At 35.5% G+C, this 13831-nt stretch overlaps 2 protein-coding genes across 5 annotated transcripts in view; one reads left to right on the top strand and one right to left on the bottom strand.

Annotated features, from left to right (window-relative positions):
* Window positions 1-852: 852 nt before the first annotated feature.
* Window positions 853-3944, bottom strand: LOC118744510 (general transcription and DNA repair factor IIH helicase subunit XPD). 2 transcript variants are annotated; one of them, XM_036477560.1, is made up of 8 exons: window positions 3838-3944; window positions 3318-3778; window positions 2891-3242; window positions 2680-2813; window positions 2370-2617; window positions 2026-2307; window positions 1684-1962; window positions 853-1622 (listed from the first exon to the last, which is right to left on the bottom strand). In XM_036477560.1, exons 1-8 carry the CDS (start codon window positions 3840-3842, stop codon window positions 1071-1073), a joined length of 2313 nt encoding a protein of 770 aa, XP_036333453.1. In that variant the 5' UTR covers window positions 3843-3944; the 3' UTR covers window positions 853-1070. The 2 variants fall into 2 exon arrangements, with proteins under 2 accessions (XP_036333453.1, XP_036333454.1); XM_036477561.1 differs by having other exon boundaries at window positions 3343-3778.
* Window positions 3945-4828: 884 nt separating this feature from the next.
* Window positions 4829-13831, top strand: part of LOC118744504 (USP6 N-terminal-like protein) — a 17635-nt gene continuing 8632 nt past the window's right edge. For 2 of the 3 annotated variants that reach the window (XM_036477553.1, XM_036477552.1), the window contains exons 1-4: window positions 4830-6163; window positions 10057-10738; window positions 11305-11690; window positions 11986-12050. In XM_036477553.1, coding sequence (XP_036333446.1) covers window positions 5733-6163; window positions 10057-10738; window positions 11305-11690; window positions 11986-12050 — 1564 coding nt within the window. In that variant the 5' untranslated portion in view covers window positions 4830-5732. Of the gene's footprint in view, window positions 6164-10056; window positions 10739-11304; window positions 11691-11985; window positions 12051-13831 lie in introns of all 3 variants that reach the window. The other variant, XM_036477554.1, reaches the window with a different exon arrangement.

Genomic DNA, 13831 nt, shown 5'->3' with positions numbered 1-13831 from the left:
AATAATTTGTGCTATATATAGGTCGTTGACGAAAAAAAGCTATAGTCAATTCACAGACTTACTTGACAAAAGCAAAAATGAACACGTTAAATCGGGATTAAGATTGAGTATAACGGTCAGAATATATCAACGTTGAAGTAATAATAAATTTTCTACAATGAATAAAGCAACGCTCTGTATACAAGTTTAAGAAAACCACAAACAAATTAGGCTTTTTTACCGAAACGAAATTAGGAAATAATTAGAAGCCTGCTTATAATCGATTTGGACAAACCCAAAATGCAAAGGCACTTTAATATATTTTTATGTATGCAAATAAATTAGAAAGGAGCGGCGCAGAGACAAAGTAAATAGGAAATCTAAGCCAATGCTACAATAAAAAGGGGAAAACTAAAATAAAAAAAATAAAAAATTAAGAATAATTGCTCATATAAATTGAGCGGAAGGAAAGGTAAAGGTATTAGAATTGCACAGAACGCCCAATGTCATTAGCGCTTTTTTGGCTTGTCAGTTAATTAGGCGATTTAATTGGTTATTGAACTGGCCAGCGTACCAGTGCGATCAGTTTGGTGGACTTGAGACAAAACAAAAACAAAACAGCAAAAATTAAGTCGAGTAAAAAATTAAAACATCAACAAATAAAAAAGCACAAGGCAAAAAGTAAGCGCAGCCCTAAAATAAGCAGCCGACAATAAGTTATGTCACAACAACAACCGGCTGGTATTCCGCTGCTAACCGGAAGACAAATGCAACACACAATCAACAGGTCTAAATTTCAAAGGTGGGTAATTGGTAACACGTTTAAATTATGTTTTTTCTTTGTGGTTATTTTTAAATTAATTTGACAATAAATTAATGTAATTATTATTATGAATTTTTATTTGTTTTGTTAATTTCAACCTTTGGTGGCACACAACACTATATGGCGCCAATTCATTTTAGATTCCGCACTTTCTTATTGAATTACGAAATCCTACCACTTTGGGTAGAGCGTTAATAACAAAATTTAATGGATTTTGCACGAATTGCATGTTTTTCCTCCATTCAGCTGGCTCTGCTCTTCCTCCGCATCACAGTTCCATCACTTCGCCGCCCACGCCTTCTTTGCCTTGCGCCTGCCGCTCTAATTTCTCCTTCTCAGAATTCTCCAATTGTTGCAAAGTCAACAGCGATATACCCAACTGATCTTCACGCGTAAATGGCTGTGCCATGCGTCGTAACCAACGTCGTGCCAACTGCATAGCTTCTTCTGTGCTTAAATTACAAAAACTATCCACTAAATGTTCCTGTATCCATTTGGGCAAGCGACTACGTTTATCTTGACGCGAAAAGCGCTTGTCAGCAAAGATCATAATACCGTAATCGGTTTTACCACGCAAGGCGCGTCCCACGCACTGCGCCGCATGACGCATTGCGTCGAAGGTGAGAAAATCATTTTCTCTTATCTGAAATTGATCGCGCAGATAGTCAAGACGCGCTTTAAGTATGCGCGACTGTGTATAGACATAGGGAATGCCAAACATAAGTACGGCACGGCCATAATGATGGTCAAAATCCACACCCTCAGATACTTTACCGCGCGCTACGGCTAATAACACAGCGCCGCGGCCGCAATCACATGCCTTCGATTTGGGAAAATGTAAATGTAGAGTGATATGTCTCATTTTAGAAAATCAAACTCACCTTAACATAGTTCATAAGCGCATAGCTTGTTTCAGCATTGTCCTGTGTTTCAATAAATAACAGCTTATAGCGCAGTAAGGTGTCCACGATGCCTTGATCATACCACGAAGCGACTACAGACTCAAGATAGAGATAAGAAGTAAAGAAACAAACAATGCCATCGGGAACTGTCTTCGCCGTCTCCACCAGCAGTTGGCCATAGTTGCGTATGACTGCTGTATCCTCACGTGTTTCGAATTTCGAGGAAATCGCCACCTGATCATTGCCCTTCGAAACAATCTGCATAAGAAATTACAGTGAACGTTCAAATTAGAGCAGTCTAGATCGCTGGGAGGTACTCACCATTGGCAGCAAACAAGGACGTGCCAGCGTCATTGTGAATGAACTCATTATAACTGGGTCGAAGTCTAAAATTTTCGGATACATGTCCATAGGCGAAAGTGTGCCTGATGTAATAACGACCGTTTGAAAGCGTTTGAACACAGGCGCCATGGCTATGGAAGAGTCCAAGCAGCTAAAGTGCAGTATAGGATTTATTACGGTCGGCGTTTTATCATCGAAAGGCTCTACAATTATTGTGAAACCTTTGGTATAGGTAGAAACTAAAGTAGCAAAATGTGTTATCTGCAGATGAATTTTACCATTTATGATCATAAGTCTATATTTGCTTTATTTATTTCTATTACCAATGTCAGCGCGCCATATTCTGTCATGTCGTTAATTTCCAATGTTCGCAGCAGGCTGGCCAGTCGTTCGGCACAAAAACGCAATGGCTTACGTTCAATGCAAATTTTCGTAGCTACATCCTTTAGGAAACCAGCGGGTGACTCCTGCACAACATGATGTACACGTAGACGTGTTTTAATATACTCTACAAATCGACGCAGAAAACTGAGAAAGTGGTCAGCGTTACGTATATTGCCGGGCACAGCCTCTGAAATTTAAAGCAATACACAAATTGCGTTTAAGTTATTTTAACTTTAATTCCAAACTGACCCTCAAGCACATCTGCGGGCAGTACGGGATTGGCCATTACCATATCGGTTTCACGTTGCACCAGCGCATCTTTTAAACCTTGCACCATGCGTTGATACTCTTCATTCAATCGGTTGGCACCTTCTTCACGGATGCTAATCAATTTATGGAACGAAATGAAGAGAATTTAAGCAATAGTTTAGAAATATTCAAAGCAACTCTAAGAACTTACTCTTGCACCCTTTTCTGTAGATTATTCAGCGCATTTGTACTGCGCTCGACTATACGTCGATTGATTTTCACACTCATCGAATCGATGCATACATTATCGATGTTGTGTGCCTCATCGAAGACCACGCAGCATTGCTTAGTCATCTCTTTGGATACAACTTCGGCAATTTTTGGATCCAACAGATAGTGATAACTGTAGACGACAATTTGTGCATAGGTTACAGCAAAGCGTGCCAGAAAGTATGGACACCAGTTACGCATGCGTCCATATTCTTTGAGGTCGTCAATGCTATACACACCATGTGGCATCATTGATTCTTTGCCCTCTAATAAGAAACCTTCATAATATTGGCCTGAAACAAAGTATATATTATTTTAGAAATAGTTGTAGGATTCACCCCCTTTTATTATTACTCCAATACACTCACATATTGGCGTATTTTCGGGTTCTACCTCGTGCCGTTCGCGGATGTAACTTGCTGTTAGACCATAACATTTTCCATCGACTGCCTTGCCCTCACGCTCTGCACTCACCTCAGGATGTATGCACATATTTTTTCGTGAGCTAAGCACCAAGCCCAGCAAACCGGGTGGCTCTGGTGCATTCTTTTCGTAGTAAGATATCAGATTTTGTAACTCCGCAATAACTTTTTCAATCTCTGGTACGGTACGCGAACAGTAAATTAATTTTCGAATTACATCAGGGTGTTCTATCATATATGCTACGATGAGGGAAAGTAGTGTTGCTGTTTTGCCTGTACCCGAGGGCATCTCCAGCAGGCAGTGGCCTTTCGCATCCAACGTGCGCTTCAACTCCAGCATATATGCATACTGCTCTGGATAGATGTATTCGTATGGAAAGTAGACCAGCAAGCCATCGACACTTAATCTATAAAAAAAATAACATTTATTAAAATTGATTAATAGGCAAAAAAGTGAAATACGAACTTCATTGTAATTTGTTTATTTTTGCTTTGCGCCAATTGATAAATTTTGCCGGCTATGTGTAATGTAGAGGTGGCAAACTATCGATGTCACTACAGGCACTATCGATGGGTTTGGTTTTTTTTTTTTTCATTTTCGATAGTTTTTCAAAATTTTCCTAATTTAAGACACAAAAATGGTGAATGGGCCTTGCACAAAGCGACAATAATTTTATATAAATGAATATAATGGGCCGTATGAATAAAAAATAAGCAATTGCTTTTACTTAACATTTCATACCTTTCACTTAAATTTGTTTGATAAAATCGAGTAAAATGTGTGAATCTTTAAGAAAAAGCATTGCTAAGGTTTTATGCATACGCCCCAATATATTGTGGCAACTATGCTGGCCTAACGTCATCAGTACATTCGGAACGACAACTTTAAGTACCAACTTAATTTTGACTATGAATACGCCCCAATCCGATTTTTCTCTGGTGAATATCGATAGACTATCGATAGTTTACCACCTCTATTGTAATGGTTGCCAACGCCCATTAAAAAGGCGGAGTTAGGTGCTATCGGATTGGGGAGGCAAATATTTTCATGGAATTCATCTAAACGTTTAAAAACATTTGCCGTTATATATCCATTATGCATTCATATATGGGGATAAAAAATCGTATAGAATTTTTAATTTTAATGTCCTGTAGCTATAGTCAAAATAAAGTCGACTCTAAAGTTAAAAGCAACTTTTTGACATAACTTACAATGGGATATCTGTCAAAAAAAATCTGAATTTAGCTTTGGACTCGACTTTATTTTGATTATAACTACGGGCCAATAAATTTAAATCGTTTATTCCTGTTTTTGCTCACAAAACACGAAACAGACATGATTTTTTCCCTCTGGTGATAAAAAAAGAAACAGCACTGACCAGTTTTTACTTATTTTCTTTTTATTTTACAATTCATCTTATGCGCCTTCCACTGTCATTCGTAATTTTAACTGTCAGTGTTGTCAAAAATTCTTTCCGAGTGGTTTTCACAGTTCTGTTGTGCTGGAGAAATTGCAATAATTAATAAATTCGTTGGAAATTATGTGTAAATAGTCCAATAGAATGGTTGCAAAATATACAAGAAATATCGAAATATTGATAAAAGTGTAATAAAATTAACAGCGATATAGTTTAGTGGGAAAAGGAAGTAAAAGAAAAGTGGATGCAGGAGTACGCAGTCCAGCGAATGGAGAGAAATTTTGATGATTGGCAAAATGCTTGTGCGTGTATCAGTTTGCGCACGAATAAAAAAGCAAAGGAAGTTGAAGCGATAAGAAATATATAAAAATATTTGAGTATTTCTTTCCTATAGCAATTAACATAAAAAACGTAAGGCTATTCTCTAAATTTCACAAATTATGTGAAGAAATGTATACAAAGCGGTAGTCTTGCTGAACTTGATCTGATTGGCAGCAACTAGAGCATTAACTGCCTTCACGCTAAAGCGGGGGCGTCAAATTTCATGGCTTGTGTGCCACCGTGCAAAAATCTAAATATTTGAGTGTAATTCCCGAGGTAATTAAAACCCGGTTGTTGTAAGAGGCACCGTGAGCTCAACAATTACATCAATGACCAAAAACTTCCGAGGACCCAAAACTTTAGTACAATAAAATAAAAGCAATTCCAAATTTCCAAATATATAACCATAATACATCCCCTGGACCAAGTTACTACATATATCAATCATTATACATACTTTGAGATACATTTTCTTTTTGGGCTACGAATATTTCGGCTTTCCAACGCATACAATTCGATTTACGGCAGCCTTCAGTGCCAGTGGCTATCGCCTATCCCCGCCAGCACAACTCCCTGCCTTGCAACAAACCAAAAGAAATAAAAGAAAACAAAAATTGCCAACATGAATTCAACTATGCACGTCAATAGCGTCACTATCATCACCAGTAACAGCAATAGCTATAATCACACCAACAGCGCCAACACCAACAATATAACGAACACAACCAACAGCAATGTAAATAATACAAACAACTTGCCTGCCACTGCACCCGCCGCTACAAACTATACAACAACTACGCACATAACGACAAGTAGCGATTCAGCGGCTTCAACCGCAGCGGCCGCTGGAGGGGATACCGTAAATACTCCGCCGTTAACCAATAACATCAGCAGAAAGAATATATCGGCGCTCGACGATCAAGAGGCGTTGCTGCAACGTGCAGCCGATGAACGTGAAGCAATTTTCAATCGCTACTCACTAGGTTTGGATCCTAAGAATGTGGTTGACCCTTGGGAGAATCCCACATTTGAGTTATATCACATTACGGACAAGTAAGTATCCTTTGGAATAAAATAAACATTTAACTTATGTATGCATATGTATATATATGTGCTATGTACATACATATCTACATATGCACATATTTAATTTAGTACAAGAAGATAATTAAATGCTGAACTGTAACGTGAACTCACGATGGGGCAATAATTTTAATTGATGTGTTTTCAAATGACTTTGTCGGCTGCAGTTCCTAATTTATTATTCTCTACTTCGTATCGTCTTGAGGCCCACTACAATGTTTCGGGGTGAACTTGAATGTTTTTTTTTATCTTGTAGATATGTTTTTAACATACACTGTTTTTTCTCAAGCAGTAAGAACCATCATTGCCCTCTGGTCGTTTACTATGACCCAAATTCGCATTTTCAAGTGCTTTGTTCAAAAATGGTAAATAACTAATGCCAACACATGGCCAACGCTACAATACTTGCATTCACATTTCATACGGTTCAAAAAAGAACAAAATTTTTTTTTGATAGTAATAACACTGTACAGGACTTGGGTGGGTGTTGCACAAAATCTACTTTATTTAAGAGATTGAGTCATGATTAAAAAAGTAATTTCTCCATTTATCGAAGTTAGCCTCGGAAATCGACATATAGGCCTGCGAAGTTCGAAATAAGACCTTTGGTAAAAAATTATTTTTAAACAACTAAAAAAGTAAAATATAGACGTGGTCCGACTTTTGCTCTGTATATCTTTTTTTGTGCAACCTTACATTACAACTGCTATAAGAGGTGAAACATCAGTTAAAATTTTTTTGAAATATAATTTTTTTAATTTTTCAAAGATCTGATTTTTGACCCCTATAGCACCTTTAATATAAGTTTGTACAAAAAAGTTACATACCGTTTAAATAAGGGCAATAGGCGGACTACGTCCATATTTTTACATTTTTTGTTGTTTACATACAACAATTAAAAATAACTTTTTACCAAAGGTCCAATTTCGAACTTCGAAAGCCCATAATCGAGATCTGAGGCTAACTTCGAAAAACGGAGAAATAACGTTTTTACTTATGAGTCAATCTCTTAAAAAAAAAATTGATTTGGTCCAATACTCCGAAAAAAAGTTGATTTTGCCATACTTAATATTACTTAGTCGAATTCGCCTTTAGACAGGATACGTTCTTCTGGAAAAGACAATGATTTAATGTTGTGCTCTTGAAATTTTGAATTTGAGAAACATGAATAACTTATTTTTTAGATATGTTTTAATGAAGCTGGATAATCGCTGCTTCATCCAAGTGTATGTTGGCATAATCCCCAAAACTAAAATTTGATTCGACTGCAGACCACATTTTCACGTTGGCTCATGCCTGCTAGATTTTTTTTTCGAAAACGTTTTTTTTTAAGTGCTTTTCATCACTTCCAGCAAAAAAAAAAAGCGTAAAGTTATTCCTATTTTTAATTTGTTAGGTATATGTAGACCATCGCATTCGATAAAGCACTTACATATGTACATATATACATGCGTATTTCTAAAAATACAATCAGTGTTTAATTAAATTATAAAGAACAAAAAAATACTTTGGAAAATATTTATGTAAATATCTACATCTGTTTGTACGCACACATGTGCCTGAAAGTGTGAAGTTGTTGGACATGGCACAGTTGATGTGTAACACACTTAAATTCGCAAATGTTCACGTTAAATGGAGGGATATCCTCTAAATTTGACTGCAGATACAAATGTATCTATATATGTACTTGTGCATGTACGACTAAATACATATGAACTTGCCACTCACTCCTCGTTCTGATAGGAATGATTCATTCTTCGAATAAAATAACGCATTTCCATATCAGGCAAAGCTAAGGCCAACTTACTTATTTATGTATATACTTATGTATGCATGTATATATGTATGTACATATTATTCTGGGTAAATTGGAAGCAGGATTAACAATTTAATGTATAAAATCTCACAGTGCTGTCCAACAGTGGCCTATTGTGGTTGGGTCACGAAACTTGATAAAAAATTTGCGTTAATAAACCTTAATTAAAATCCTTCATCCGGCATCTACATATGTATGCTCCGACTTGAAATTGATATTCATAAAAGTAAACAAATATATCTATGTACATTACAGTGGTCCAAAAACAGTAAAGTCGGAATTTTAATGCAAACGAAAAGGAACGGGACATTTTAAGAAGTTTTGGCTATTTTTTATCTATTTAATGTATAGCTAGCTCATTGTCTAACAAAATCCATATTAATCAAAATTTTAAACGTTATACAAGATTTCTAAAAATTCGACTAATTTCAACAGATATCAAAATTTCCATCTTTTTATTTCAATATGTAATTATATTAAGCTTTATCAAACTTTTTAGTCAGAATTATGTATAGGTATGAGGTTTTATGATAATAATATTAATAATAATAGATTGGCGCTTACACATATGTTAGTGTTGTCACACAAAGCGGAGGACCTACAGTTTTACGCCGACTCCGAACGGCGATTGTATTTTTATGAGAAGCTGTTTTTCATGGCAGAAATGCACTCGGAGGTTTGCCATTGTCTGCCGAGGGACGACCGCTGTTAAGAAAAAATCTTTTTTCTATATTTTTTGCGATGTTGCCTTGGCCAGGGCTTGAACCCAGGTGCTGCGGAGTGGAAGCGCGCACTGCTTACCACTACACCACAGCGGCCGTATAGCCCCTTAAATTTCAGCACAATAAAGTGCAAGTTCTAAGTAGCTAGGACTTACCGTTGATATTTGGCATTTTTTTACGACTATGATGTGCATTTTCTTCGATATAAAAGAGTTTTCGAACATTTGCATGTCCTTAATTTTAATGGGCTATAAAACGCCATACCAAAATTTGTCTAAAAATTCTGATTAAAAAGTTCGAAATTTTGATGAACCTTTGTCGAATTTTCCGAATTTTCGTACAAAGTTTGAAATTAGGACTTGCTTGGTTTTTGTATGATAGCATTCTATGTATACTTTCATAAAAAATAATATGCATTATAAAAATCGGTTAACGTGGTCCAAAGTTAGGCGGTAACATACATAAAAAAAATATATTCCGACGAAATTATAACCTTCTCCTTTTTTGTAGTCGGCTTAAAAAAAAGAACCAAAACTTATTAAAATGTCGCGTGCCTTTTTATTTTCCCACCACTGTAGTTCTTAAATGCACAGAATAAAATAAGAAAATATGCATTTCATCAGTTGCATGCACTAAAAATATGTATAGATGCAAAATGAGCTCCTAATAAATACCGAATCGCTAATCCGGTGCTATTCTTTGCCGCCTCGTAAACGCTCATGGATGGTAGCTGCAGTTGTAGTAGCACTTCCTTTTTGTTGTTGTGTGTATGTTGGCCACCACAAGCATTTCCGGGCAATTTGCCAATGTTTTACATGAGCGCATGCACCTCCCGTAACCAGCCGACACTCCACTTCATGCGCTGCGCCAAATGCCACTTGAGGCAATTTCAGCAGAAAATATGTATGTAAAAGCATTCTACTTTGCATTTTATAGTTACTATTATAATAAGAGCTCTCAAATATAAAAGGTGTTCATAAGAGTACACAATAACAAAAAGATGAAAATATACACAAAAGCAACAACTTGTGCATAATTTTTTATTTGTTTTATGTTTTAAAATAATGCAAAACGTGTGTTGTGCACTGTCGTGAGCTTCTTTCTTTTCCCATTGCTAGCTTGGTTCCGTGCCACATACCATTCTCTTACAATGAACCCTTCAATTGCCAACATAGCTGAATACAAACAAACGACTATACATATGTATATGTACATAAATACCTGTTACTTGCCTTCATTTACAAGAGTTTACATTCTAAAGCATTACTTTTACATTTTTTCTCACAGTTACTGTATTTTCTTCTTGTTCTCCTTTACCTGCATAGATATGGCTTCATGCACGACTCCCGCCTGCCTGATACCCGCGACTCACAGGAGCTGCAGCGAACCAAAATTGAATTGGAGCGCGACAAGAAATGGGTGAAAATGCTTGCCAATTGGAATCCCAACAACGAGAAGGTGCGACGACGTGTCTTCAAAGGTATACCGGATCGTATGCGTTGGCCAGCATGGAAAAAGTTGCTGAATGTTGACGAATTAATAGCGGCCAATCGTGATACATATGCGTCTATGTTAGCATTGGCGCGCAAATACTCCACCGAGGTGCGACAAATCGATTCTGATGTGAATCGCCAATTTCGTGATAATCTCGCTTACCGCCAGCGGTATAGCGTTAAGCAGTGCTCTCTATTTAATGTGCTAAATGCGTATAGCATATATAATCCAGAATTGGGTTATTGCCAAGGTATGGCTTGCTTGGCTGGTGTGCTCTTACTCTATATGCAAGAGGAGGAGGCATTTTGGGCACTCAATCAATTGATCTTTGATCGGAAGTATGCTATGCATGGTTTATTTATTGAGGGCTTCCCAAAATTGACGCGCTTCCTAGAACATCACGATCGGATATTATCGAAGTTGATGCGCAAGCTGCATCAGCATTTTATGAAGCACAATGTCGATGCCATTTTGTATTCGATCAAGTGGTTCTTTGTGATCTTTGTGGAGCGGGTGAGTACGGAAAAGTGAACTAATTAGGCGATCTCCTTAAACTTGAATAACTGGAAATCTGAAAACACGAAAAATACTTAATTTAAATTTTTATTTCGATACTTTCGAGGCTTTCAGTTTAAGGGAATACCCCTTATATATTAGGATTGTTTGTTAAAAGTTTTTGATTTCAATTGTCCGATACCTACGAAAAATTATTACAAATGTAAATTCTTGTAATAATATAAATAAAAATTCAAATGCGTAAACATCGCAATATTACTTATTAAAAGTTCTTACACGCATGTATTAAGGCAATCCCATTTTTATTAGATCAAAATAAAACACAAGATATTAAATCAATAATAATACATGTATTGCTTAAAATACAGTTTTGGTCACCGTCCATTTATGGTAGTCCATCGCCAAATATGTTTTACTTTGATTGTGTGCCTGCCTGCTTACTTTCTTTTTCATTACTTCATTCACCTTTACGGCTTAATATTATATGTATGTAATATTTATTGCGCACATTTTATGTATGCATATCTATATATTTATTCTACTTTTTCTCCTTTCCCTTTTAGATACCATTTAGTTTAGCTTTACGCGTTTGGGACATCTACCTGTTGGAGGGTGAGCGTGTCGTCACCGCCATGGCCGTTACTATACTCTATTTGCACAAGCACGATTTATTGCGTCTCAACGATATGGATTCAATTATTGAATACTTACAAGTGAAATTGCATAAAAATTTCGGCTACAACGATGACTACGTAATCGAAGCACTCGAACGTATGTTGAAGAAATTAAAGGAGTTAAAATTGGATATAGCGCCACCGCCAAAGGCCAACGAATTTCCCGCCCGACCATTGGGACAATTTGTGGAGGCTGATGTTGAGAAGAAGATCGGCCGGCGACGTTCTGAATATACCGATACGGAAAAGCAAGTTATAACTGATGTGATATTGAGGTAAGAATAATGGCAAATTTTGATGTTATTTTATTATGTCTCTTTGAGTTGGCTAGATCTTAAATTGGGTTAAAAATATGTAAATATTTCCTTAAAAGCGAGACCACAGTACAAAGTATATTACTTTATTTTTAAAGTTGAATCTCAGCTATTCTAATACCCGAATACCTATTTTTAAATTTTAGGTTAGGATTGGCAAAAGATCTTGAATAATTCATTTCTATTTTATTTCTTCGTATTTATTTTTTATTTCCTAAGAACTCATATTTTTCTTAAATTTTTGTTTTCTTTTTAGATCTGAGCAAAATGCAGTAGAAGTACAATCAACCATGTCGTACGAGACCTCTGAATGTGCTACCGGTAAGTTTCATGCTAAGTTTTTCTAAAAATTGTATATCTATCTTTTATCTGCATTATGCGCCTTCTCAAAGAAGTAATACAACTACTCACTCACTCACTAAACTCAATTTCTATTTTAATAACTATTCCTCGCCTTTTTTAAATATACATAAATACAACAAAATAACTTCATACACATATGCAATTTACATACAGATACATAAATATGCTTTGATTAAAAATGGAGTTTTAAAATATGTGCTAGAGAACGTTTACTTTGGAATGCTGATTATGTGGCACAAAATTTTACAAATTTGTATTCATCGAACTAAGGAAAAACTCTAAACTTACTAATGAGTAAACAAAAAAACAATACAATCGGCCACTCGATTTTAAAACTTCATTTAAAATAATGCCCATTAACTGCTCGTACTAACTTAAAAAGTGTCCTTCATGGCTTTAAAAATACCTTCAACATTTCACTGTGTGGTGCCACCTTATTCTAAAGAAGCTTACTTTTTTTCTATTTATCGAAATGCTGCGTATTTTTGTAAATTTTTAATCCGTTTATTTTTATATAATTTTAAATGAATGTAAATATTTAATAAGTTATAATTTTCTTAAGTGAAAGGTATGTAGTTAAATTGCACTTTTTGTGAAATATTTGTAAAAATAAGATTATTTTATATTTTTTTGTAGATGTTTTTTAAAATACCTAGTTGTATGTATATTGGTAAAAAATATATTTTAATGCTTTTAATCAATATCTTACTATATATACGTATTAGAGATGGACGCAGAACTAAATATTCATTCCCGATCCCGCTCCTCCTGACATTAAATTTTTTGGTCCCGAACCGGGCCATCGCGACCTTTTTAGCTGTAACATTAAAAGGTGCTAATTTTTCATGTTTTCAACTTCGGGTGACGAAACAGCGAGATAGGTTTAGTTGAAGGCTTCTACTAGCCACAGTTCTTTCCTCTATTTTTATAGTTTTTCTTTCGTATATGAAGCATTCTTTTTCATATCGGCCACCAAATTTAGTGTCATTCTTTCGATTCGCTTCAAATTTTTTTATGAGCGCTGTACATGAAATAAGCTAACACGTATTCGAGGAAATTTATTTATTTTTTTCAATTCTTTCTTTGGGGATCAGATCTGTTAAAGTTTGGATTTTTTCGTGATTCTGACTAATCATCTACTTCTTCAAATCGTTATATCTCGGGTTTTGCTCACCGTAGATATTTCATCTTAACGTCGTTTTAAAGCTAAAGAAACGGCCATATAAGATGGACATGATTGTCCTAAAGCTAACTTAGCTCTTAGGGGTTGAACTTTTTTGAAGTTTATTTGCACAGTGGAGACTAGTAAATTAGAGATTTAAAATTACACCATCGTAATACTTGTTTAATTTAATTCTCTATAAAAAAAACATGGTTCAAAAAAATTGGCGTTTTTTAAGAACTATTTTTAAAATATTAGTTTATTTTGTGGGAGTCAAAATTTGTTTTCGAAAACTTATGACGAGATATATTTAGCAAGGTGTTAAAAATCGGGTTTTTGCTAAAATTTAAATTTTATTCCGACGAATTGCTAAACTTTTCTTTTTGTGAAGTCGTTTAAAAATTCGAAGCGAATTGGAGACATGATATTTTTTTTTTACGAAATCCGCCCGACTTAAAAAGGAATGGCTCATATGTACATATTTTGTATTCCGAGTTTGGAACTGTTACCTGTTGTACTAGTTTATTATTCATAAATACATAGGTATGTTATAGCGGTTAGTGTTGACGTCTTCTAC

This window comes from Rhagoletis pomonella, unplaced genomic scaffold (assembly GCF_013731165.1).
Source record: "Rhagoletis pomonella isolate Grant_MI unplaced genomic scaffold, Rhpom_1.0 Rhpom_scaffold_00008, whole genome shotgun sequence".
Classification (NCBI taxonomy): domain Eukaryota; kingdom Metazoa; phylum Arthropoda; class Insecta; order Diptera; family Tephritidae; genus Rhagoletis; species Rhagoletis pomonella.
The sequence above is the reverse complement of the archived record's forward strand: the minus strand, read 5'-3'. Positions and strand labels throughout refer to the sequence as shown.